Raw genomic sequence first — 27980 nt, 5'->3', positions numbered from 1 at the left:
AATTGCGAAAAAGTTTGTAAAACGACGACTGCAAACAAGTTTACTTTGAGTGTTGTTGCTTCTATACAGTGACAGTGAGTTGTGTCTTTTAGGGTGCTTTCCACTCCAGCAGGAACAACCCCATCTGTGTCACTGTCAAACCTTGACGGGAAATAATCACCAATACATTTTCACTTCCTACCTACTTTTACATATGTTTTGAGACGTAGAAAACCCCAGGTTTTTAATGATGCTATTTTTCACAGGTTGTACTCCAGAAACCTGTCACAAGGATTTAGAGAATTCTTTTTATGAGTTGGATTAAAAAGGAGACTCTTCAAACTGCTGAAATCAAAACTCAAACCACAGATTACTGATGTCAAGTTCATTTTGCATCGTCTTCCTTCACATTACCTTCACCAACACATGGAGAAAATAGAAACACAGCTCCTTCAACCCTCCTCCTCCTCGCTGAGTCTTTGATAGAAAAAAAAAAAACACAGATGAGCACTTCAAAAAGCACGTTGGTGCTTTACTGTTAAAGCATTTCAAGTAACTTTTGTTTGACATAAATGAGAGTGATGTCTCTTTATCCAGAGAGGAACATTTGAAAGTTTCCCTTTTTGTTTTACAAACTACCTTGGTTAGAGTGTCTCCATGCTCATGGTAAAAATAATAAATGTTGCTTTCAACTCCCGCATGTTATTACATCTCATTCGTCATTTCTGTCATTTAAAATTAGTTATTTCATGTCAGCGGTTTTGATTAGGAGAGCCTTATTATACTGTGAAGCTGTGATGTTATTCCTCATCTTAACAGAAAAAACGTGGACTCCATACACCAGAAAGCAAATGTCATGCTTACACCACAGCTGATTTGTCAACAGCTCCAGTTAAACTATCTGCACTGGTTGCTACACCAGGGTTCTTTCAAGTCAAGATAAATGATCAGCCATGGCTTCTTCAGGGAAAGTAAATTGACATTAATCACTGTTAAAATTTCAGTGTGGTAAGATTGACTTTCAGAGTTGGATTATATTATTGTTTTGGCTTGATCAAACAGTGAATTTAGAGCACAGAGGTTGTACTAAAAAACAAATGGTCAGACGGTGGGAAAATTTGAAGTGGAGGAGGGGCGCTGGGTAATGCTCCTGTTTGCCGGAGGAGGCTGCTCAGCATCATGCCACGTTGTAACTGTGCAGTTAGTGTTGACCCTAGATGGGAGACGTCGCTGGATGAATGTGACACTCTGAGTCCATAAGGGGAATCTCTAGAGGAATTGCACTTTGTCTCTGGCTGCATGCAGTCTCCAGAGTAAGGTCTGACTGGCTCGGTGTCGATGGAAAGGCTCTTCATTCTTTGATCTGCCGTGAGGAAACATCAAAAGGAAACTGACTCAGGACACTTTACCAAAGAGAGAAAACTATTAATGAATAACTTCTTAAAAGACCCAAATACTGATATATAAAAAGATATATAGCGTAGAAGTATGCACTAGTAGTTAAAAAACATCAACCCGCTTTCTTGCAATAACACACAATCTATATGTTGTTTTTGACTATATCCTAAAGTTAGTTGCACTCTACCTCAGTGACAACCCCTGCAGCAATGGTGGAGCCGACATATCTGAGCATGAAGCGGCCCAGCTCCTTGAAGTCCTTGTACAGCTCTAATGACACCGGCCTCTGGGTCTGGATCTCCACGATGGCATTCATGCCTTTACTCAAGCACCTTAATAGGACAGGAAGTAAGGACATGAAATATTTAATAAAGTAGAAAGTAATATGAAGCACCTTCGACAGTGACTCGGTTTATCGTTTCAGTAAGGAAAATCCTTACGTGTACTGTATATTGGTAATATGAAATAATGGACTGATAATAGAATGCACACTCACTTTGGTTTCTTCTTGAGGACCTCGCCGCTGCTCTTGTGTAAAACGCTGATCAGTTTCCTAATGGTGGCCGGCTCACTGACTGTGTGGTAATGCAGCAAGACCTACCGCGCGCACACACACACACACACACACACACACACACACACACACACACACACACACACACACACACACACACACACACACACACACACACACACACACACACACACACACACACAATGAACAAACACACACATAGAATGAAACAGAGATGTAAGAATGTACATCCAGTACACATGCTAGCATAAACTGTTGTGCAACGGTGTTTGCTTGCACTTACTGGGAAGCCTTTTGTTATGGGAACCTCGATATTGAAGAGAAGGATTCGGGCTCTGAATCGAGTACAGACTCGAATAGGCTCCTTTGGATCACAGAACACACAGCCCACACTGGAAGGAAGCAGTTATCACTAAATATGTAGCCAAATGTGGCAGTCTAAACATATAGATAACAGACACCATGAGTAAATGTGTTGACAGCAAAACAGACCTTCATGCTTATATTAAATAAACAGTGGTAACATTTTGTTTACTTGATCTTGATGATGTCCATGCCGGTGACTGTCAGGCTGACATGGTCTCCTGCTGCAGCCCAGTCCAGAGCTTCATCGTGTAGAGTAATACCTGCAGTACACACAGACAGAGTGGAAGTCACCCAGCTGCCACAGGATGGCAGCGTTTATCACCACTCACATTCAGAGATGCACAAAAAGGCACGCTCAGATGCAGTTTTGTTGAAGCCGAAAGTGCTATTTACTCAAAGAAGAAAAGAAACTAGTTATTAATGTCAGCACAGCTTAGTGGAGAATCCTGCCTGAGAAAGTATCTTAATGTATGATCCAGTATCCTTAGTTCATTTCAAGTGTTTAATGAATTGCACGTACATGTGTATTTTCTTTTGCTGTTAGATGCTGACAATAAGTTAAGTTAGTTCTTTCTCTTTTTCTTTTCTTTTTTAGGTATTTCCACCTGTGTAGTGGCCTCCTTGTCAGCATATTAGCAGCTGTCTGTGATACAGGCGTCATGCTCTGCTACTGCAGATAACAGAGCCTCGGTGAGCCTTTGTTCGCCTCTCGTGTGCTTTTTCTCATTGCCATCTATGAAGAAAATGCTATGTAGGACTACATGAAAATGTAAGGGAAGTACCAAAGTAAGCCACCATGCCAGGCTGGCAGTAAAGACACACACAAAGTGCGTACCTTTGACAGTGCAGGTTTCATTGGGAGGCATAGCCAGTATTCTCTCTCCGGTCTGAATGTAACCAGCCTCGATCTTCCCTGTAACACAGAAGCCTGAACCCTGGTCTGGGGAAAGAAATACAACATCAGCTTTAATTTAGAATAGGAGAAATGAAAAGGGACATGAACAAAATCACACACACTGTTAATCTGCGTCAGTGACTTTACCTTTGAACACATCGGAGACACACAGTCTGAACGGTTTGTCTACGGATCGCTGGGGTGCTTTGAAGGCGTCTTTAGAAGAGAGGGGGAAAAAACAGAAGAAAAAAAAAAAAAAGAGGAAGAAAACAATGAGAAGCAGAACGTCTAGAAAAATATTACGAGAAGTCTGGAGACCAGTGGTGATGAATCATTTTCGCTGGTACTAGATGAATAACACTTTTGTGCGGTTACGGCCATAAGTTCAGACGATCAGCACTTTCATGAAATGTCCTGTGAAATCCATATTGAAAACGTTAAAGAAACTATACATTATTTCCTTCCTTTTTATCCATGAGTCAATCAGTGCTGCGGTGAGTCATTTTCAAGTTAATATTCCACTCAAAATTTGTGCTTTGAGTATCAAACATTCACAGTCACAATGTTTCCAAAAAGCGAAAAAAAAAGTGCCAAAACATTTGTAGGAACGTTTCAAACCAATCCAGCAGCGTAATCACCTTCTAGACTCGGACGCACAGTATGTTAGATGCAGCTTTGAGCTTCAAACGGGGAAGCAGTGCATTTTTGTTTTTCTTAGAAAAAAATATGACAGGAACATATTGAGCATATCAATGGACAGCAAAGAAGTGAATTATGAAGGATTTATCAGACTCCGTGCAAACATGTCACCACTGGAATCCTCTCAACTGAATGAAGTCAAGGTGATCACTTGCTAGCAGAGTGCTATTTCTTGGCCAGACAGTAACGGTTTGATTAAAGTATGATTTCATTCCATTAGTTGATTTTATTTATTTTTTTAACGGTAAAAGCTTATTAATATTGGATACAAGTCTAGATTACTACATATGGGCATTTAATACAGTTCAATCAACTTTTCCTCAGAGAGACCTGGGTCTAAGTTAGGGGCTTTTTTTCAACTTCAAATTTTTCCCAATTTTCTAGACATAGTTATGCTTGAGCTCTCTACAGCAAGGATTAACAAAGCCAAGTCATCAACTATCAACCTATGGAAAAGCACAGCAGCACAAATATCAGACCTAATGACCTCATCGCCACAAGAACTAGAGGAGAGTGACTAGGCAAGGTGTGAGTTTCTTTCTTTCTTTCTTTCTTTCTTTCTTTCTTTTGTTTTCCTTGAGACCGCAGAGGGTGGGAGAGGGTTTTTGTTCTTGTTCAATTTGTATTTATCTGTTCTACGCACCACTTGACATTACCTGGCACATATTGTGGAATTTGTTCTGCATGTCTGGATGATAAAGGGTGCTAAAAAATAAACAATTTATCTAAAAAAAAAAATTTCAAATGATGTCCCAAAAAGGAAACTTTTGTCAACATCGGTGTAACCTAAAAAGATACATTTCTCTGTTGAATCATCTCTGTTCAACTTGCTGCAAAATGGGATTGTCCAGCAGACAAACTGACCAACACATATATAATAATAGATCAATACTCTGTAAATAATCTGTGTATCGATACAGTATTGCCACAGAAAATATTGCAATACTACGCTGTATCAATTCCCCCAACATCCCTAGTATAAGTTAGCCTCGGCTCCGCCCTCCTACATACTTCCACTCAATTTTCATTTTCCTTCAGTACGTCGTGTGGGTTTGCGGTATATTCGCGGGTTTTCTCCGGCCAATCAGCGAACAAAGGGAGTGGCTGAGAACGATGACGTTGAGGTCGTGCGCTAGTTTGAGTTGTAGTTCCCTAAGGTCGGCAGAGAAAGATGCGAGCGAAGCCATTCGGTCCGTTGTGCCAACGCTGCCGAATATCCAGAAGTTAAAACCCGAGCAAGAAAAATCTTTGCTGAGTTTTGTTGGTGGCCATGATGTTGTGGCCCTCCTCCCCTACGGGGTTCGGGAAACGTTTGATTTTCCAGCTCGCTCCGTTAGTGGTGAAGGAGTTGGCTAATGCGAATGCTAGCGATGCTAAGCCGACGGTAGGACCAGGCTAAGTCTAAGTGTCAAAAAGCAGTAAACACTTTGGGCAGCTTGCAGCATGCTAGTGTGCATTACCAATCTGCTCCAGCAGGCTGGGACCAGAGTACCAAGAGATAAGTTGTGACACTGTACTCCTGGTGGTGAGGTTCTCTCCTGACAGACCGCTGCTGGGGATGTAGAAAACATCAGACTCCTGGAAAAACATTTAAACACTGGATCAAATAAAAGAAGAGCTAGGAAATACTATTCCTCAGCCAAATATATTTAAATTAGTTATTATAGCAATGCTGATAAAGAGTTTAACATCCTAATATGTAAAGATGTCTCTTGACTTGGTGCAAACGTACCTTGAATCCTGCCTGCTTGAGAAAATGGCCAAGTTTGGTAATGATGTCTTGGAAACGCTCTTGTTGCCAGTTTACCTGATTTGTACATACACAAAGGAAATATACAAAAGACAGAAAGTTTCCCCTTCAGCGCGGCTTTGAAATGGAAATGTTTCAGCAACATGCCAGTGATTAAAAGGAAACAAAAACACAAAAGGCGCGCGCGCGCGCACACACACACACACACACACACACACACACACACACACACACACACACACACACACACACACACACACACACACACACACACACACACACACACACACACACACACACACACACACACACACACACACACACACACACACACACACACACACACACACTTCCCTAAGGCCTTCTTCTCTCCTGACCAACATTTAGATGTGTTAAGTCTTGCACTTTCAGAAAAAGATTCTAGGTTGGATTGAGACCAAAATATGTAAACTGCACATATAGCAGCTTACATATTATTACAGAAAATATACATTCTGCTGCTTGATTGTTTTTTCTATCTGAAGTGTGTTTAATGAGGCTAATTTTTAACCCAATTTTCACCAAAAAAGTATCTTTTTTTCTAAAAGAAACAGATTGCATTAAAAGTGTGTTAACGGTCAAATCAATCACCCATGTTGTAAGTCCCTAACGCCTCCCCACTTTGTGTCAGTAATGTGTAGCTGGGTCTGACCTGGTCCATCTTGTTGACAGCTACAGCCAGCTGAGTGACACCAAGCGAACGCACCAACAGGGCATGCTCTCTGGTCTGACCGCCCGCCTCGAAGCCTGCCTCAAACTCTCCTCGGCTGGCGTCCACCACCAGCACCGCCACGTCGGCCTGGAGAGACAACCAAGGGGAAAGATAAGACCCACATGCATCTGGTTGTGCTGAGGCAGATGTGGCCGTTAAAATCAAACACAAACTCAATTCGGTAGGTAATTCAACAGCTGAATTCTGATGTTTTAACACATAGGATAAATGTAAAATGAGACAGCTTTTGTGAGACTTAAGAGTGGAATGTCTGTAATGTTAGAAAGCATTTCTAGCCGCATTAAACCATCAAATTAGAAAAGGTAATGTCTTATGCACAAAGGCTAATACAGGGACATAAAGTAACTAATTTAGGCTTAAAGCCACGATGATGAATAGATGAGATGTTGGAACAATAATGCATTTAAAACGTATGAGTTTTTCTACAAAGTACAAATTTTACCCATTTTAAACATGTGCTCAACGATCTAGATGGAGACAGGTGAGCTGTTGTTGCTCATCTTCGATGGCAAATATTTTAACTTGTAAAAAGCTTAATACAGTCAAATACATCATACAAACAGTAATGTAGAAATACTGGTTCTCTTTTTAAATTAATCAACACTTTTATGGAGATAATTACAGGCTGAGAGGATGTGACTGACAGCTTCCTCTGCTTGCAGCAGAAACCCCTTAGTCACTACATGAGGCTGAACGTGAGGACAGTCATATTGTAAAAAGAGAAATTACAGGAGTGCCTCAAAACAGAGACAGACAAGCACACCCATGCCTGCAAAAACACCTTGTGACACTAACACCCAAAACCACGATAAGTTATTTCAAATCATGCTGACGGGTGTGGCAAGCCGAGGGTATACCATAGAAGGGAAAGGAACTATTTTAAATCGAGCGGAGGTTCGTTAAGTCAGAGAGATGGTTAGTTTCACTGTGAGGCTTAATTTTAAAATCATCTTCAAGGGTTAAATTTAGTTTACTGATATATTCAGCTGTACTGGAAGATGTTAATATCTTGTGTACTACTCATGGGAGGCACAAAAATTTCGTTTTTCTTTTTTAAATTTGTATCATTTGTATTAATTTTTTTTTTATTCATTCATCGATACGATTCATCCGTATCGTCCTCTCCTATACTACATTATATTCATTATTCACCTCTTATATACATGGTGTGTGTGTGTGTGTGTGTATATATATGTGTATATATATACACACACACACACACACACACACACACACACACACACACACACACACACACACACACACACACACACACACACACACACACACACACACACACACACACACACACACACCTGAGCCACTTTGCTCAGGAAAATTGGGATAACTGCTGCATATATGCACACAGGTCTTAAGTATTGTACATACATGAAGCTTTCTAATGGATTTATTTGTATATCTTTTTCTAACTCATCTGTAGCCTCCTCTTCTCAGGTTATTGTAACACTTAAATAAGTAAAAAAAAGAAAAGAAAGATACACACTGGGTCCAATTTCTATCACTCATTGACTGTTCCTCTTACAGCAACAACAGCAGGTCTATACTCTAACACATGGAGATCTCTCATTCACTGTGTTGGTTTATATGCGTTGTGCAGGCTGATTAAATACTGGGTATACCTGTGCAGCTCCTGTGATCATGTTGGGGATGAAGTCTTTGTGTCCTGGTGCATCCATCAGGGTCACCACCTTAGAGTTTGTCTCAAACTTGGTCATGCCCACATCCATCGTCACACCTCTGGAGCAAACACAAAGAAATGACGGGATTTCTTTTTCATAAATGAAAAAAATGCATCTGTAATGTGTACACTCGTTTTTGTAGAACTTCAACTGTGAAAATGCTGTAAATAAAACAATGGATGGATGTTGATGGTGAGATGCTGAGCAACAGGACTGCCTTATTAGGTAAGTTGTCAATTTCAGTTCAAGGGAGACGTGTCCTAGTGGGCGAGGCTCTCAGTCAGATGTTTTAAGTATTTCGCATTCACTTCAGAAGTTACTGATAAGTGAATATGGATTCCCACCCAAGTCACTTTCTGTTTCTCACATATTTCGCTTCCGTTTCACTCTGGTAACAACAACAGAGACGGCAAACAAGGGCATATTTTCTAAACATATTGTCGTTGTTAAAGGAAATGCTATTCATCAGCAAAATGCATCCCAACTAATGTAGGAAAGATTTGGTCCTTCTCATAAACAGGCCATTTTTGCGTGATCCCATCCAGGACAATATTGTGTCAAGTTACAATCATTTGCACCAGTAATGGGACAAAATGTTTGGCTCTCAAGATTTGCTTGTTATCAACCAAAGCAGAGAGCAGGAAGAGGCTGCTGTTTGGTAAGCATCAAGTGCCCCTGTCCATCTGTAACCAATCCTGACCTCAATGTGGAGGGGGACAATAGAGAGGTGTCCTGTCCATGTATATGTATCTGTTTGGGTGTAGCTTCACCCTCAAAAAGTACCTGTCCCTCTCCTCGCCAGTTTCATCTAGGACCCAAGCATAGGCGAAGGAGGCCTTTCCCGCCTTCTTCGATTCCTGCTCATACTTGTGCATGGTGCGCTTGTTGACGTTGCCCAGCAGATAAAGCAGGTGGCCCATCAGTGTGCTTTTACCCGCGTCCACATGACCTGCAGAGAAGAATAACGCAATAATGCTGAGGAGTTAAAGATGAAAAGAGAGAGAAACAGAAAGAGATAAAGGAGCTCAGAGGGTGGGGAGTGGTAGAGGACACCAGGGAGGGATGTGTGAGGACAGAGGATGAATGTAACAAGAGTGATAAGATAGGGGAAGAGAAGATTTAAGATATTGCAAAGGGAAGCCACAGATGGGAGAAGGAAAGAAGCAGCATTGCTCAAGTGGAGGGAGGTGCACTGAAATGGGAACAAGGATCGAGGGTGAGAGGGGGGAGGAAGAGGGCCGTGGTGAAACGAAAGGTTTCACAGCCTGTGGGAAACTAGAATCATCTGCACTTCTGAAACTACCAAGTCACCTTTTCTGGTGTAACTGAGAATGAGAAAACATGATTAAGCAACTGCACAGGTCTGCAGTTCGACTCATTTACCACTATTAAACTTAGACTTGTGCACTAAAAAGGCAGACTGAAGATTAAAAGTGACTGCTCATTTATATCATTTTATCGCATCAACAGCTCTCCTTTTATTCCTTTTTTTTTTTTCTTTGTAAAATCTAAAGTGAAGGCTAGCCATGTTCAATTGTGAATAATGAAAGCCAATGTTATAAAACACCAGGAACAGCCAGGCTGTAAAATGGATATCAAACCTACTAGAAATGTTTTTTTAAGTGTGCACAGTGCTATGTGAATCTACTTGCAGTGCTACTGATACTATGTAATGATGAACGTGAAATGAATGCTTATCCAAAATAAAAGTGACTGCCCAGTAAAATCAAAAAGAAAATGGCAGAGTCTTTATGAGAGACAAAACGTGTACATTTGTTTTTTCTTCAAACAGCAGCTATGTATGCAATGTGTGGCCTTCTGGGAGGACTAGATTTTGAAAGAAGGGAAATGGTTGAAGAAATGTTCCTGCAGGGAAGACTATTTCGAGACCTTATCCCCAAAAATGTGCTACTGTATTTCCAAATATATAAAGTTCCTTCAGCTTTAGTTTTTATTGCATCAAAAACAGTCACTAATGTTACAGTAGTACTGCATATCACTTAATAACTCAAGCAGCACTTCTGTGTATTTAACTGTAGATTAAATGTGCACTGATGGTAAGCAAGTCAGAAATGTTATACAAGGATGGAAGTGAGCATCATATTTTGTGCATAATTGACTTTTGTTTCCTTTGTTATTGGTGTTGCTCCCTAGCCCTGCCCTGCTCCTTAATGTGCTATGGTAAAATTTGAAGTTATGTGTAGTTTTATGTATTTTCTTCCTACCTATAACAACCAAATTTAACAGAGGTTTGCCCCCCTGCCTCTTCTCCAATTCAGCTTTGATATTGATCGACTGCCGAGCCTTTCCAGAGGAGCGGCCTGGGGTGGGAACTGTAGAGGGCTCGTCTCCATTGGACCCTTTAGCTGGAGTCTCAGGGCGCTTGGGCGTGGCCTCTGAGGGAGGGGTTGCGGTGGCGTTTTCAGGGCTGCCACCACGGCGTACCGAAGCCGTGACAATGCCATTCTCCCCTGTGCTGAGGAGAGAATGTGGACGAGTTTAATCACGATGAAACATAACCCTTCTCTGCAACATATGATAATCAAGCAAGTATACAACTTCCAAAATCATAGCACTGATGCATTCCTAAACAACAAAGGTTTATCTAGACTAGGGTGATCACTCACCACTGAGGTTCACAGCTAATCCCAATTTACAGGCATAACTACTTTTCATTTCATATAAAAATTACTATTTTGCCAAAGGTTAAATGATTACCAATGTCACAAAAAGGAAAACATTTCACCATAGCGTAAATGATTTGTGGCATTTCATAGGAACGATGTGCATTTGTGTGCAGATGTGTGTTAAGTACCTGGGAACATCAAAGCCCATGGTCTGCTTCTTGCCAGAGACTGTCATACGGGCCACTTTGGGTACCACTTCAGAGTCCAGTTTATTGTGAGACACATCTCTTATTTTAGCTACAGGGAACAGAGGGGGGAAAATCAGTTCACTTGCTCACAAACAAAGGCAATCATGACTCACTGTGGCCAATATCTATGACATGAGGAACATACAGCATTTTTTTTTCCGATAGAAGTGACCTTCAATGTGTGAGAAATGGCTCACTGGCAAACAGTAAAAGGTTTCTCCCACCAGATTTTCCAGAAACTTGACCCTCAGTCAAGACAAGTATTGCGTAAAGATCATATAGGTGTAAAAGTTTATACACACACACACACACACACACACACACACACACACACACACACACACACACACACACACACACACACACACACACACACACACACACACACACACACACACACACACACACCTCTTAGTAGTTGACAGTGTAAAAGTCTGGGAATAAAGTCGTCTTGACATCAGAATAGTAAATAATTTATCAGTGAATGCAATTGGTTGAAACGCTGACTGCATCAGCAAAATAGTAACATAAAATAAATGGTAACATTGTGCCACTACTATGTTAGGAAATCCAGAGGATATTACTACAATGTACTCTTTATGACTATTTCCTTGGTCATAGCGGTGTGCCTTACTGGAATTGAAAGTATATATTGTTAAGTGTGAGCATGTGATGCTATCAGTTGCACTCTGAGCCTCAATCTAGCTGAATGGTTCATATTCTGCAGCAGTGAGACATGTTCAGGTCATTGCTTTGTCATCCCAGTCCCAAATGGCCACCACTCCCAGTCATATCAACCTGCTACTGATTCATTTAGACTGGGCTGCACAGCCAAGCCTACTACACCCTGAGTGCGTCTGTGTGCATGTGTGTGGCAGTGACATCCTGGTTCAGAGAGGGTTAATTTCAGAAGTGGCGCCGTTCCTCCCTCTCCACCCCCACACACAACAAAAAAAAAAAAAAAAAAAAAAAAAAAAAAAAAAAAAAAAAAAAAAAAAAAAAAAAAAAAAAAAAAAAAAAAAAAAAAAAAAAAAAAAAAAAAAAAAAAAAAAAAAAAAAAAAAAAAAAAAAAAACGATTCAAACAAAAAAAAAAAAAAAAAAAAAAAAAAAAAAAAAAAAAAAAAAAAAAAAAAAAAAAAAATTGCATTTAGAAATCCACAACAAACAAACAAATGTTCAGTGTTTATTTGTTACAACTTCAAAAAGTGATATTGGTCATAAAATGTCACTTTCCTTTTATATTTTTGGTTATTATCAAAACAAGACATACTCCCGCACACTGTCCTCGCGGATTACAGTATATTGCAGCATTTCAGTCCTAAGACTTTCATCAAGAAAGAAAAGCAAGAACAATACTGCTCAGGAGTTTGTTCCCTTTTGAAGTTTGTCTTTTAAGACTTGTTAAGATTTTAGTTAACAGGTTTGGTTAAGAATGCATTTGATAAATCATACTAATCCTGTGTGTGCTCCTGTATGCTTCATGCAGTTTATTCATCATAAAAAATACCCTGAGGGAAAATGAGAGAAAAGGCGGTGAGATTCAACTGAATTATTAATGGACTTTCTCTAACCAAGCATTCTCTGAATGACTTGCTTTGCATTAGAGAAAAAGTCCCTCTCATTCTGAAACACTGATTCACAAGCGAGGCAGCTCACTGCACCCTGATGAGGTTTTTTTCTTTATAAAAGTAATGGCATATGCATGTTTTATTCACACACACTGATCCCTATTTGTTCAAAAGATGGGAGCAGGGGACAACCAAGGCAAAGATATTCTCATTTAAAAAAAGGTTTTAGCTTATTAAAAATGCTAGCTGCACATACAAAATGACGATGGATAAATGTATTTCTACACAGAAAGTTCTGAAACTACCTGTATTTGTAATAGACAGACAATTGCAAAAAAGAAACCTACAACAGTTGTATATCATCACTGTGTTATCTGTCCTGCAGTAAGCAGCAACATGAGATGGAGAAAGCACTCTGGGGAATTTTGGTTCTTCCTGCAGCTGGGGGCTTTTCATGTCCTTACTACAGTGACGTTGAGGTTTCTACCACCTGTGTCAAACAGGACACCAGCCAGCTTGAAATTTACCTAAATGGAACATCAGCTGTGAAACAAAGGATCTCATTAGATCACATCAAATCCAATAAGGTCATTAGGATCAGATAAACGAACCAGTACACCTAACCTAATGTACATTTTGGAAACAAACCACAACATAAAAACTAAGCATCTACATCACCAGCCCATAATCATTAAGTACCTGAAGTTTTTTTTTTCCCTTCACTCTTTTTTGTAACCTGGGGTGAAACAGGCCGACGCACCCTACGGAACTCCCAAGTTTTTAAGTAATAAACAACCACTTTTTAACTAGAAGACATGTTGCTCTGTCAAAACTGTAATACCTTTGCAAACAACTGACTTTCCAGATAATAATTTGGGTTGGCCTGGGGGTAGCATTAAGGAGGGCGGCCTGAGAACAACTACACAGTGCAATCAGGTTCTGAGGCTTGGAGCAGGATCTCTTTACACTGTTTAGGTAAACAGTTGGTGCCCTCCCATCCAGGATTTATCTGGTATAGGGGACCCATGCAGTGACTAAAGAGTGAATGAGTCATCTGTACACCTTGGCCTAGGGGCCCAACTGAGCACAGGATAAGAGAAGTCCGCCCAGGATATGCAAATATCAACCCTCCCTCCCCCCGTTCAAATACACACAAGTTTGCAGGCAAAAGTAAAATAAAGTGTTTAAAGAGCAGGTAATGGGGTGACTGACAGTGTCACAGGGCAAGGTGGTTGTGAAACAGAGTGAGAGATCCATGACAGAGATATAGAGGCAGATGGAGAGAAATTTAGTCAGATGCTATACCTTCAAAAGCACAATACATACCCAAAAAATTTAATAAACAAATTAACTGCTTTGATGGTCATCACAATAAAACATGAGAATTCTGGAAGAGTTTCATAATGAGACTACCTACCACTTGAGGCCGCTAAAGGCTGTAAAAGACAATAATTACATTTGACTTGACTCAAATCTTCATGGGCCTACTGTGGGGGATAGTGTGGGGGGGCGGGGGGGACAAACTCATTTGAATATTGCATCAGAGTAACTTTTGTTTTGTCTGGCTCTGGTTACAAAAAAATCTTGAGGGAAAGGAACAATTTGTGAAATGTGCAAAGAGTGTGAAGATTCAATTGATGCTTTAAGTTCCTACATAGGGTGATTTCCACCAGAGAAGATGAAGTGAAGTCACCTGGCATAGTATTTGTTTGGAATTAAAACCTACATACTGGCTCTCCCTCGGACATGGTGTCCTATTTTTGACTTTAAATGAATATATAATACTAAGAGTTTAACTTCATTCACATTTGAAAAATCGCTGAAGATATGAATGAAAATGACTATGACAGAAATGAGCCATCTGGCAGAGAGAAAAGCTCTGAGTAGGATCCATCTGACCCCTTTCAGGATGACTGACACCCCCCCACACACACACACACACACACAATGTGGATACCACCACTCATTTCATAGAACGACATCTATAAAAATATCATCTCCTTGTCCTCTACACCCACCTACTCAGCAGACAGTAAACCTTGAGTCATATACCAACCACCTGAGAACTCTCACCAACTGTTTACAGACAGAAAATATAACTACAGTAGGATGTGTCTCTGACCTTCAGCATGGTAACCATATTGTCAATGCACATTTGGATTTAAATCGTTTAACAAAATAATTACACAAAAAAAAAAAAGTCAACATATTTTAAGTCTGTGGTGTATCCACTTTCCACTCAGAGCTTTCTTACTTATCTTAGTCATATAGTCCAGTGGTGGCTTTTTTGTGTGACAGACATCTGGAGTTTCCAAAGAAACAGGGTATAAAGTCCAAACACTCAGATTTTATGTATGTATGTATGTATGTATGTATGTATGTATGTATGTATGTATATATATATATATATATATATATAGCAAAGTGATCATACTGTGAGGTTGATTTTATAATCATCATCCACCCTAATAATGACATGACATACTGGAGAAGAGTTGTGTGATATTTTTTTTTTTACCACGCCGTGAATTAAGTTAGTCGTTTTCCTGTTCTGTATGAAGTCTCTGTTTGTTGACATGACCGTCGCATACTGTTCATTATGTCTTCATTAAGCTAACAATCAATGCAATAAATATTCGTGAACAATGGTTTCCCTACACGTTGTAAAACATGTAAAACCCATTGCTTTACCATTGCTAGGTGTGCAAATTGCCAATGTGCAACAATGCAGGTGGAACTGATGGTGCAAGAGGAGGACGATTCAGAAGTGTCCTAAATATCAATGTAATACTCATAACTTGTTGTAATATACAAGTGTTTCTTATGTGGGGAAGAGCTAATGAGGGAGTGATTTCAGACACAGTGCGAAAGAGACCAAGCCGACTACCACAGGGGAATCGGAATGAAAATCAGTGGTATCGATAACACGCCATATACACTTAGCTTCCAACTTGACAAGCAACTGCAAAACTGTTAACATGTCAATTATAGTATATAGGTCGGTACCTACCAAGCTGACCCAAGAACATCCACAGTTGAGACTCTGATGACTGAATAACCAGACTGATCTCATAAAGTGGCGTATGAATGACCCGCCAATTCGTATGCCATTTTTGCATGTTATCAAGACGCATAATCGCTTTTTAGCGTGTTAACAACACTGTTCGGCCGCCATTGACCTACATTACGTGTGAATTTTCGCCATAGGGAGTAGTGTGAAAGGATGTAAGTCCGCGGATGGGTAAAACACAAGACTTTCACCCAGCAGAGCCGGGATCTCGTCTCGCGTGTGGCGTTTTTCAACCCTTTTTTTTTTTTTAAGCCTTCCCCAATGTTTCTTTCTTAAACCAAACAGTTTATTGTTTTCCTAAGCGTGTGACGTTGGTCACCGTCGTGTTCTTGTCATCTTTTTGTTACTAAAGCCTTTTCCAATGTTCTTTTCCTAAACCCAACCCTTTTTTTTTTTTATACACGCGTGTGACGTTCTCGCGATAGTACAACACGGTCTCGCGATAGTACGACACGTTCTCGCGATACGACGCCCACTGATACATTAGCGCAAAAACATTATTACTGTCATAGCAAGGTTTTTTTTTTTTTTTTTTTTATAGTCAGGCTCCACAACATGTAGATCATAAATGAACCAAAATGATTTCTAAAGCCACTGTGCATGCCTTCCGCAAACTGTCACATCATAGCTTTATGAAGATATTTTAGGATTTGATGACCCAGTGTTTCCTCTATGTTGATAGAAAAAAATTCTGCCGCCACGGTATCAGAAATAGGGCAGACGCACAACAGGGTTTCCCCTATGTACACCGCGCACTGCCGCTCCTTCAGCTGTTCATGAAAAGTCATAAAGTCGTAATTACACGACTCTGCAGAGCTCTACTGAACTCAAGCGAACTGTCATCCACTCTCTCTCCCCTTAGGGTGCGCAATTGGAACAGTGACAGGACGTCATCACTCGCCAAGTCATGGCAACCAAATAAACAGGGCGAGTACTACTTGTCACTCAATCTTAGGCAAAGTGACAAACAGCGACGAAAGCCGCAACATTAAATCTGCACTCGCGCGGGTCCCGTGAAATATGACATACAGTTTATTGGAAAATAGCATTGTAGACACTGACTTTGATGAATTTAGCGTTTATCAGACCCCAGATGAGACAAGAAGCTAATGTTGGCGAACGATGCGGTGACAGTCCCTCTGGCTTTGACGCCCCGCTGCGGGAGACGCTGTATTCCTCCGACACGCTGCATTAACGTTACGGTTTTAAAACTGTTTTCCAGGTTAGTGGGGGTGCATACCGCTGAAAACCAACCAAAAATATAGCAAGTAATGTTCACTCAGCGTTTTGTTTTGTTGTTAAACTGTGTGTAAAATGAGTGGTGACGTTAAATCACCCTACGGTACCGTCTATTTGCTGGATGGTTTCAAAGTAACAGTCTGTAGCTAACATTAGCAGATAAGCCCGTACTTTTTGACGTTCGACCCCCCCCACCGCTGCTGAAAAAAAATCTAGAGGAAACACTGAAACGTCTGTAGAAGTCAACTCTTGTCTATATTTCTTGCAGATTTTTCCATTCAAACAAAGAATCCTATTCTTCTCTAAGCCCTTTTTTCCTGTAAACATCTCACACCACAACAAAGCAGTAGTATCGATGGCACGTCAATCCAAATGCACCCGCTTTCTTTTGACCACTTGTTGTGAGTAAAATGGTATTTTCCAGCATTGGCACCACATCACAACAACACTATGTTTGTGCAACATGTACGCCTTGCAGAACTGCAGAGCTTGTAAAGACATTAAATGATTTGATCTGTCAAAGCCTTTGACAAAGCTGTGAAAGTCGAGAGACATGATCAGAGTTTCCTACGTAGGTGGTGTGTAAGAGACACAGAGAGTTAGATGATCGGCCGCTGTTTGCTTGGGGTGACATTTTCTCCAAGAGTGCAGCTTCCTGCTCAAACCCACACACTGGCTCGCCTTAAGAGAAAAAAGGACTAAACTGTGGCTGGACAAACCCACTAGTTAATGAGACTTAGTCATTTCTAGATTTTCACATCTTGAAAAGATATAGACACCCATCATCTTCACAGAACACACCACGACATCCCTAATACAACTAATTATGTCCAAACATCCTAATGCTCCCGGGACTTCACGTACACTGAGAAACGTGTTTGACTTCTAATGTTTGACTTGTCATTATTACCATTATCTGCACTTTATTATCTAGCATTTCCCTCAGGCACGCCAGTCTGTTTGACACCCTAAGGGTTCGCTTTACTCAGCTCTCTGTGCCTGTATAAAGTTTACACACATCTAGCCACAACCTTACCCCTTCACTCAAAGGAGCAGCCTAACATTTAAGACAACAATGAGGCAGTGCAAGAAAATGACTAAACCGTAAGAAAAGTTTGACATCACCCCTCATCTCCTCCTGTATCATTACTGCAACACAATAGTGTACTGACGATGACAGTAATAAGATTAGGTGGTAGCTTTTTAGGGTTAACACCACGTATACAACAGGTCTCCTCACAGTTGTTGCTGTTAGTACATGTAATTATCTCCCAACCCTTGAACCAGTCCTTGTATAATCTTAAGTCTTAATCATGCATTTCTTTAAGGGAAAGAGTCTCCATTCAAACCAATACCAATGACTCGCACTAAACATGTCAGATGCCTCAAGCAACACTGGGCTAACCTACAAAAAAAACAAAAACACATACACTGCACCAGATACATAATGCAGTATTAAACATAAATAAACAATAAAACATTTCATTTGGAAAATTCCAATGCTAAATATGATTACACCGATGCCAATAGTTCATCCTTAAATATAGAATTACTACTTAACAAACATACATACTCTACTAGGGATGGAGAGTTCAAGTAAAAAAAAAAAAAATCAAAACCGTTCGGTCTGCTAGTCAGAGCTCAGGGCATCTACAGGTATGTATTGTTTGGTGCGGTTTAGCCTCAAAAATTTCAGTCAAAAATACTTGTGCAGAAGAAAAAAAAATACTTAAAATAAAAGTCATTGGGGGAAAAGCCTCGCGCCATAGTGAAATGAAACCGTAGTTGGCACGGATAGGTTGCCGAGTGCAGCTGTCAGTCCGTCTCGGTGCCGTGTAAGAGCATTAGGATTTAGGGTTACCTGACAATGATGGAAAAAAAGTGGTGAATAAAGGGGCAATTGGGTGCAAGCACTGTACAACACATCTGGCTTATGCTAGCAGCAATACTACCAATATGATGGCACATTTACGAAGACATCCCGCCAGTGTGTCCATTGACAGAGCAAGTAGGGGAGAGTCGGGGAGTAAAGAGCAACACAGTAAATCACAAATTGTATTTTTCTTGCCGAGGATAAAAATAAAATTTATAAAAAATAAAATCAACAGATCAGTGTTGTTTTGAAAACAGTGACCAGTTTGTGTTATGTTGCAGTTAATGTTGTTTTTTCCTTATGACATCTGACACTTTTCCTTTTGATAAAACAAATCCAGCCATATCCTTTCATTGTATTTCAAATACTTCACCCCCCCACCGCCAGAAAACAAACTGCACTGAACCAATATGAAACGATAATTTTGTGAACCGTTCCACCCCTCACATTTTAGATCCAAATACAGAATAGAGCACCATTTTAACTGGTTATGTAGAATAAGGTCAATCGAACAAGCCTAAAAAAAGATAATTTTTACACTCTGACAAACAAAAGCACACCCAGACACAACCAGAGAGACACGCCCAGACACAGGTGCATTCAGGGTACCTACGTGTAGTAATCTTTATTTCGAAATTGGCAAATTAACCTCTGGCAGAGTGTCATGACACACCCAGTGTAAATCAAACTCATTTGTACATTGTAATATTAAAAGCTTGTAAGAGCAAAACAAAAGTCATTTTACCTCAGGTCTGAAGGCAGTCATTTTGAGTCACATAGTGCACTCTTTATTCACAGTGCTTGCATTCATAGTTAACTCAGTTCTTCAATATCAAACATTAAAAGAGTGTGTGTGTGTGTGTGTGTGTGTGTGTGCACGTGCATTTGTTCTCGCTCCCTCATGGGAAAATCTCCAGGTGTCCTCTAAACCAAAATGCCTACCCCATGATCTCAAACACAGGCAGCAGTAAACCAGAACAATGGTTAACTGATCCATATTCCAATAGCTGCAGCACACCTGCAAACAAAATCAACCTCTTTTTCTCTTTTGAGGGTTCATGCAGATCAAAACTAGAAAAGAGGTCATGCAGAAAGATATACATTTTGAATTTTCCCTGGCTAAGATTAAACTAATTTATTCTCATACAAAACGTGTCAATTAAAAAGTAAATGGCCATCCAAGCATAGAAAAATAAGTTACAGTAAATGAGAAAATAAAATACTAGTAGGTTTAGTAGTAGTAATAAAATACTAGTACTTTAAAAGCTGCGATTATTTTCAAGCTGCCAGAGAGACTGAGTACTTACTGTAATCCTGCTGGACTTAAACAGCATTGACTTGTTTGCTTGCCTCTATAAAAAAAATAATGCTGTAATAATACTTTTCCTAGAAGAGTAATTTTTAGCACTGATCAACAGCAAGTGTCTTATTCTGTCGTACTGTTGGTCCCAAAAGTTTATTTTATTTCAGTTAAAAAGACTGACGATCGAATGCTGCATCTCTTTGAGTTTAGTTCAGTTGGTGGAGGAAAGGCCACCAAAAAGATCTCAGGTTCTCCTCCCAAGTGAGTCAATGCAGCACCAACTAGACGCAGCTGAATTAAGTGCTATTTTTTATCCTCTTCTCTACCTGGTGAAAGCTTTTCGCTGATTAGCACGGACGATGTCGTCGGGCGAAGGCGCGTCAAAGCGGAATGGTACAATTGGCGAGAGTGGTACATGATGCTCTTCGGATTTGTGCTGTGATTTACACAGGAAGGCCTGGTAACCACTTCCTGTCCTCTGACCTCTTACTTTTCCCCTCAATATATTCCTTTTCCTCTTCTGTGGTGTGTGGCTCTGAATCAACAAAGTAATCGCAAATACTGATGGTTGTGCAAAAACTGAAGCATCCAGCCCCACGGCAACTGAAGTTGGAGAGGACGGTGAAGGGAGGTCGTTGTCAAAGTGACGAGGGCCTGCTTCGTCTGACTGGGCCATGAGTGCACTCAAATCAATAGCCTGCTTCAGCTTAGGTAGCCTGACGTTTTGGTTGTATGGTTTGTGGTCGAGCTTACGCTTGGTCCCACCCTCTGTAGTACTTTCTGCTAACGCATCAGCCCTCTCTGGTTTAGCTGGTGAAAGGAGCGAGGTGAGGGAGTACTGTGACCCATTTGAGGTGGTTGAGGTTTTGCCTTTGTGTTCAGATGCCAAATGTGACAAAGAGAGCAGCTCAGAGTTGCCAGGTGGTTGTTTAAGTGCATTTGCTGGAGATTCAGCCCTGATGGGTTGAGGGGAAGTAAAGGAACTGGTGGTTTGATGTTGCAGGGCTAGCTGAGACAATGAGACAGTACCACCTAGGCATGCAGGAGTATTGTTGGTTGGTTTAGAAAAGGAGAGTGTGTTTGCTGGTTGTTTAGTGCTCTGTGATTGTGATTGAATGTGCGTATCCCTGTTTTGGTGCTGTGAAGTGAGGCTAGACAGCGAGAGTGTTTGTGCAGCCATCCCCTGACACGTCACAGAAGTTATGCTGCTTTGGAGAGTAGGAAAGGAGGAACTCATGGTCGGGCTGCGGTTTGAATGTTCCTGGATTAAATCAGCCAATGACTGGCTTCCCTTAGGATCAGCCATTGTGGCTTTGCCTCCAGTCCCAACTCCCACTGGGTGCGGACTGCTCAAGAGGACAGAACTGAGACTCCCAAACCCAGGAGGAGCAGCCGGAGAAGAACTTGCAGTTGTTATCTTGGGAGTATTAAGCGACAGACTATGGAGTGAAACTGAAAGGAGCGAGGGAGCTGAGCCGTGGGATGCTGAAGTCATGTTTAAAGATGCCAATGTTCCCAATGAAAGACTATTCTGATTAGACATGATGGACGGAGGTGAATTAGGTCCTATGGTGAAAGCACTTGAGGGAACACCCAAACCTCTCCCTGTGTTAACTACTCCTGTCGCCTTACTCTTCTGCTCATGCTGTGACATGAGCTGTGCCAGACTGGCACCACTGCTAACACCTGGACCATTGTTTTGATGGATACAACTTAGAGTTTCAGAGCTGCTAACCACAGGGTCAACCTTATGTTGCGATAAGAGGTCACGCAAGTTTGGTGCACTTGTTTGCACACGTGGGTATTTGTGTTCGCACAAATCGGTCTGGGGTTTATGTGCATTGGACGTAATGTCTGTGTGAGAAGCGGGCAAGCAGGCTCCTTACCTTACAAGAGCCAATTGTAGTTGTCGGAGAGGAGCGACAGGAGGACCACAGAACAGAAGTCAGATGAATCATACAATAAACAAGAGGGAGAAGAACAGAAAGAAGGCACTCTGTTAAACATTAGCATGACTAAAATGTGTCATCGCACACGTGTGAAAAATGAACAGTGATATGCTCCTGGCTGTTAAGTTTTCATGTACACAATACTAATGAACATGATTCGAAATTATCTTTTGTTCAAGTATCTTCTGAAGAACCCACAGTTATTCAGTAAAAAATATCACGATACAGTATTAGATGCGGTCAGTACCACCAAGCTATGTCTACAACAGTCCAGTTCTTATTTTTTAACCAAGACTAAGCTCTGATCCTGCTTTATATTAATGCTTTAATTCAAGTGGCCTACATCAAAACCCATTACACCTACTTAATTCCTGTTATCTTTCATTCTTTACAGTACAGCCTTCTTTGTATTTACAGTCCTTTTAACTGGTAAGTTCTCAGCTCTTGACTGGACTCTAAAAGCCAAATATATTCATAATTACACTTAAACCTACTACTTAAATATATTTTTGTGTAATTCCTAATTATATCAAAGTGAGAATATTATTCATCTATACTGAACTACTTCTAATTATTGAGGAAAGTAGGAAACTAGATCTATCAGTAGCTACATGGCAAGAAAAAAACACTTATGAACCAACTGTGAAATATCTCAATCATTTTGCATACTGGATAAAAACCTTTTCAGATCCTGTGCTTTGTTTAGCAAATGACTGGAGAAAATGTTCAAATACCGCCAATAACCATTCTCTAATATGTAACTCCTGACCAATAAATTGGTCATAATTTGATCCGCTCCAGGCGTACCTTTTTCAACCACGGCCGCTTGTTTGGTTCTTTGTGGAAGCGGTGCTTTCTCCTGGCTAACTCTTGCTACCGAAGCTGTCTCTTCATTGGTACTTCTGGTAACTGGGGCTGTCTTAGCGTCTTCAGACAGGACTGCATCCAATGCCTTCTGTGGGTCGAATCCACATTTTATGGCTGCCTGGGTCAGGATTGAGTCTGGCACTGCATCTCCCAAAACAGTCCGCATATGGTCCAGACAGGAATACAGCTTGGCTATAAGGTACAACACACACTTTAAACACAGACATTGTATTTGCGACCCAAAAAAATTACAGATTAAACAAAGAAAACTACTTTTACAACTTAATGTTTTTAATTAGCACATTTTCAAACACAAAGATCAAAAGGTATAGGTCAGAAGATCTCCGTTATTTGTCACTTGCATACCAGTGTGTGGATTTCATAATATTACCTTGGTCAAGAGGGTCAAGGTTGTGGCTGATGGTAGGGGACATGGGTACATCATCTTCATATTCTTCCTCTTCTAAAGGCCCCTCTTTTGGTGCTTGCCTCTCTTGACGAGAGTAGATAAACTGATTTGCTGTATAAACCACAAACATCTTTACTTATTGGCTGCTTACAAACTAGGAGATGTGATGTCTGGTTAATGCTGCATATTTTAAATAAATCCTTTATTGAAAATTTAAATAAACTTCATGAATAAAAAGCATATGAAACAAAGTTCTTATAGTTTAATATTGTCTATTATTGTCTAATGTATCGGCACACATATATTCTCGTTGACCTATAATAAATATTGCATTCACTGATACCAACCTGTTGCTGGTGATATACAGCAGTCGTCATCTACAGAATGTCCATAAATGTCATCATCGTCGAAATCTAGAAGAAAATATAATTAAGGTTCAATTGTTTTTCCATTTCTCTACTTTACAAAACAAACATGTAACGCATTTGTAGTAAAGAGAAAGAGTCCTTTGTTACAGCTGTCACTTTGCCTTGCCAGCAACTTTAACGTTACAGAATGCATAACGTTAACAAACATTAAATAGTGAGCCAAGTAATTTTCTGAAATAAATTCACTGTAGGTTTAAGAATTTGGGAGGGTTAATAAATGAATACGATTGAGGATGTCTATATACCATATCCAACTTTGTATTAGAAGATTGTTTACATATTTCAAAACACTGGAAAGTTAGCAAGCTAGCTAGCTAGTAACGTGAGCCGTCGTTAACTTTAGTAAACATAAATATTAGATAACGTTAGCTACATTATAAGTTATAGACACATCACATAAAGTGTTAACGTTACTCTGAAAACTTGGGTCGATAAGTAGATAATAGTATTATAGTGCAATATATCTTGTGCCGGGTGCCAGGTGACACGACAGCAACGTTATCTTGCCAGCTAACGTTAAACTAGCTAGCTAGTGTTAGCTGCTAGAGCGACAAATAACATTGAATTTTAGCTTAGCGGCTAACGATCTTAGCGGTTTGCGGCCTTGCAGGAACGCATAACCCGTTACCAACTAGCTAGTTAAGGTTATCTACCTTCATCGTAGTTGTAACCTCGAACATTTCTGTGCCGAGACATTTTGCTAAGTGTCTTCTCTCGCCCCCAGCGTAAATGTTTTTCGGCTCACAGACTGTTGACATGTGTCTCACTGCCCGACTGCCATTGCTGTTGCAGTAGCTAGTGTGAAATGACAGCAGTAGCTAAGTTAACGTTGGGTCAGATTTGATTCAGCAGACTCGGAAATAAATCAAATAAATCAGATTTTTTTTTAAAGGTCTCAAATTTCGAAGTTTTTTGTGTCTTTTGCTGGATGGCAAGCTCGGGGCAGGCTAAATAATATAGCTAGTCATTAAAATAAAAACTTGCTTTCAAACAAGATTTTTTTGCTGACGTAACTTCCTGTTGCAGTTTTTTTTTTTTACTTTATTTAAAAACACTAGTCCATCAACAGTATGTACAAAGATTCTCATGCCAGATGTGCATACATGAGAAATGTATCAAACACGAAATTAGTCTTAATTGCCTTCTTATTTTAAGGTCTTGTATAGTGACTTCCTGTGGCAGTTCCTCCAATGCGGCCTAGTTTTTATTACATATTACTGCATGGGATCAGATCTCCCAAAAAAGGTTTACTTGCACTCTGTCTGACAGATAGAAACTGATTTCCAATCAAGTTATGTTTGTAGAACTTGTTATCTGCAGTTGGAACTAATACATGTATTGGAATGACTAGGAGGAAAATAAACTTGGACCAAAGATAACGATAATTTTATCATAAATCTTCAGGGGCATAGCTACAGAAAGAGATGGAAGTTTAATCTGTAGGCCTGTGTAACAGGATGTAGATCTACTGATTAGGGTCACAAGGGTCTGAAGTGAAGGAGTAAAAGGGTAAATGTCTGATTTTTTTCTTTTCTTTTCTTAGAAAACCCAGTGATCCTGATGATGATTATGGAGATAATTTAGTCAATATGTTTGCATGGGACCAAAATACAGTCAAACACTATTCTGTTTTGTTTTTTTAAATGAGGAAACACTTAAAATACATATTAATGATGATGTCTTATTAATGTAAAAGAGGAAGCACAATAACGCAGTTGAATCATGACAAAGTGGTTAAGAGCTTTTTTCCTCTCTGCAAAACCTTAAGAAAATGATTTTAAGAGGTCAAGAGAAGTGCACTGAAAAAACACGAGAGAGTTTGCCTGCACAAAATACACGTACAACTTTCAATCCCACCTGTGATCTTGGGGTGTGAATGTCTAAACCATTTTTTGTCAAAGGTTATGCCCTATGGTTAGAGGCCAACCCATCTGATCCCACACTCTACACCTCGCACAAACACATGCACCCAATGAGTGACATCATTTTTTCCTACTATCTTTGTACCACAAGAAACTTATAGCCTGTCTACCACAAAAGGGAAATAGATGTTTGTAACCCCTTGTGTGCTTGTGTTTGTGCACATTTATCTGTGACTTGGTCTTTGCATGTATTTTATGGTCACACGCATTTGTGTATGCATGTGTGGTTTTTGATACATTTTGTTGTCCTGATCTCATCTACAGTAGCCTGTGTGCCAATGAAAGAGAAGAAGATGAAAATGTCAGACAATAATCTGATACCAGTGATGCAGGTGAAGTATACACTTGCACATCTGCACGGGTGAAATGAAATATGAGGTTTGGCGTGTCTCCCCAATCTATAAATAGAGCAGAATAAAGAAAGATGTCTGCTTAGGTAATTGTAAAGACCTTTTCAAAATGAATGGCTCATATTGCAACTGGCAGTTTGACGAAGAGCAGCTTTTATTGGCAGTAGCTAGTAAGAACAGGAGGGGGGATCTTTCATATCGGGAGGGGATAGCGGAGGAGTTTATTTATTGTGCAGTTTCACCTTAGGTTAAGAGCGTGCGTATGTGTCTGCGCGTGCGTGCTTCTAAGTGGGTGGAGGTTTCCCCTCTAAAATTCCACTTCCTGCATTTTGAAGTCTTGGTTGCACATCTACATGTCAAAATAAACAACTGCACACAGACACACTCATGGAACGCATGCACACAGGTAAACAGACACAAACATGATCACTTTACAGGGTCACACAGGTGACAGAGAGGGTACTCTTCTTTTGCATCACTAAAATGTTTCTAGGACACTCTGAAACCAAAGGCAGCAAAGAGCAACTGATATGTATGGAAATGGAACATATTGCCTAAGTGAAAAGCAATGCATGAAACATTAACATTAAAATTGTTATATGGTGTTTGCAGCTTTTCTCATGCATTTTCCTTGTTTAACATAACCTTTTGCAGACCTAAACAAAACGCAACAAGAACTTTATTCAAACCAAGTCTTTAGCACATTGTCATTCCAAATAAATGTTTTTTGCATGTTTCTTTTTATTGTTTTATGAAGTCTTTCTGCTTTATTTATACAGTCAGATTTAAAGACGAATATGCGTTCGTGCTGCTACAAGGCTTGGGTGTGATTTTCACACCTACACAGGATCTGAACATTTGTTTCCTTTGAATGTCTTTTAAACACTTTCTGGTCAAATCTGTGCTGCGGATGTGGCCACAGAGTTCACAGAAAGCCTGATCAATGAATCAGTGGCAGCCGAGAAGGATTTCTGAGAGGAATTAATGTTGGGCTGATTAGATGGATTAAACAGATGGATTGACAGATTGCGAGAAGAATGAGCAGATCAGTGGAGGATGGGTGCTTTGTTTAAATGATGTAGAATATATATAATTGAATGACTAATACACTTCATGGTTTGCATCCATCATATTTCCTCTCTAACTGAATTCTATTCAATTCTAGCAGATGCACGAAATAGTTGTTAGAAAGTGGATGGCAATGGTATGGAATCAAGTGAAAGCAAAGGTTTGCAAATCTGTCAACAACAGCATGCAAATCTGAAAACATTAATCCTGGTGTAATTGTAGAAGACAAAGCTTATGTGCAAGTGGGCGAGGGGTGACGTCCATCCCAAAAGTTGGCAGTGAGGTAATGCTTTACATAATTTAGGCACTAGGCATCATGGGAAGAGTATTTCACAGGAACTCACTCCTGTGGAAAATGCAAAACCTAGACCTTTGGCAGTCTGACAGGTGGTCCAAACAACTAAAGTCAATGAAAGAACACATGTGAGGTCCTTAAATTAACAAATTGTGAAATTAAAAGGGAATGATGAATTAATTAAACAAAATTTGTTCTAAAACACAAAACAAAAAAACTTGACATTCGATTATCTATTTCCATACAGTATGCATTCATTAGGCAAGTAGGTGTAATAAAATATTCTTTAAAAAAATAATGTTCCTGAATGATGATCGCTGGATTTCAATGTACCGCAGAAAAATAATAATGTATGAATCCTTTGCCTGTTTATTTAACCACATAACCATACAGGATCACATTCACTTAGGATCAACTCTTCTCCAATGCAGGCCTTTACATACACATACAATTAACAATACATGTTTGGCCTTCCCAACTCTGGATCCGAAAGCCTGGTGGGGTGATATCTCAAGCCCAGGGGCCATCATTAAAAAATATTCAAATGAGCCAACCTGCACACAATGCTTTGCAAAGGGGGCAGCCATCACAATACCTGCTCTTAACCTGTCCAATCGTGCCCATGCAAATTTCCTCAGTTTGGAGTCAATGGGTCTCAGGCTTCCTGCT

The 27980-nt window shown here is 40.1% G+C and overlaps 1 protein-coding gene across 2 annotated transcripts; it reads right to left on the bottom strand.

Moving 5' to 3' along the window:
- Nucleotides 1-13: 13 nt before the first annotated feature.
- Nucleotides 14-24690, bottom strand: hbs1l (HBS1-like translational GTPase). 2 transcript variants are annotated; one of them, XM_039781168.1, is made up of 18 exons: nt 24330-24676; nt 23596-23661; nt 23231-23359; nt 22780-23031; nt 10910-11018; nt 10320-10570; nt 8878-9043; nt 8035-8152; nt 6314-6460; nt 5605-5679; nt 5333-5450; nt 3321-3389; nt 3114-3218; nt 2448-2538; nt 2196-2304; nt 1874-1974; nt 1565-1709; nt 14-1342 (listed from the first exon to the last, which is right to left on the bottom strand). In XM_039781168.1, exons 1-18 carry the CDS (start codon nt 24370-24372, stop codon nt 1331-1333), a joined length of 2106 nt encoding a protein of 701 aa, XP_039637102.1. In that variant the 5' UTR covers nt 24373-24676; the 3' UTR covers nt 14-1330. The 2 variants fall into 2 exon arrangements, with proteins under 2 accessions (XP_039637102.1, XP_039637103.1); XM_039781169.1 differs by lacking the exons at nt 14-1342; nt 1565-1709; nt 1874-1974; ... (9 more) ...; nt 10320-10570; nt 10910-11018 and adding an exon at nt 19292-21904 and having other exon boundaries at nt 24330-24690.
- Between the last annotated feature and the right edge of the window lie 3290 nt (nt 24691-27980).

Source organism: Perca fluviatilis, chromosome 18 (genome assembly GCF_010015445.1).
Source record: "Perca fluviatilis chromosome 18, GENO_Pfluv_1.0, whole genome shotgun sequence".
NCBI classification, from domain to species: domain Eukaryota; kingdom Metazoa; phylum Chordata; class Actinopteri; order Perciformes; family Percidae; genus Perca; species Perca fluviatilis.
Note: the sequence above shows the minus strand (reverse complement) of the source record. Positions and strands in the feature narration are given on the sequence as shown.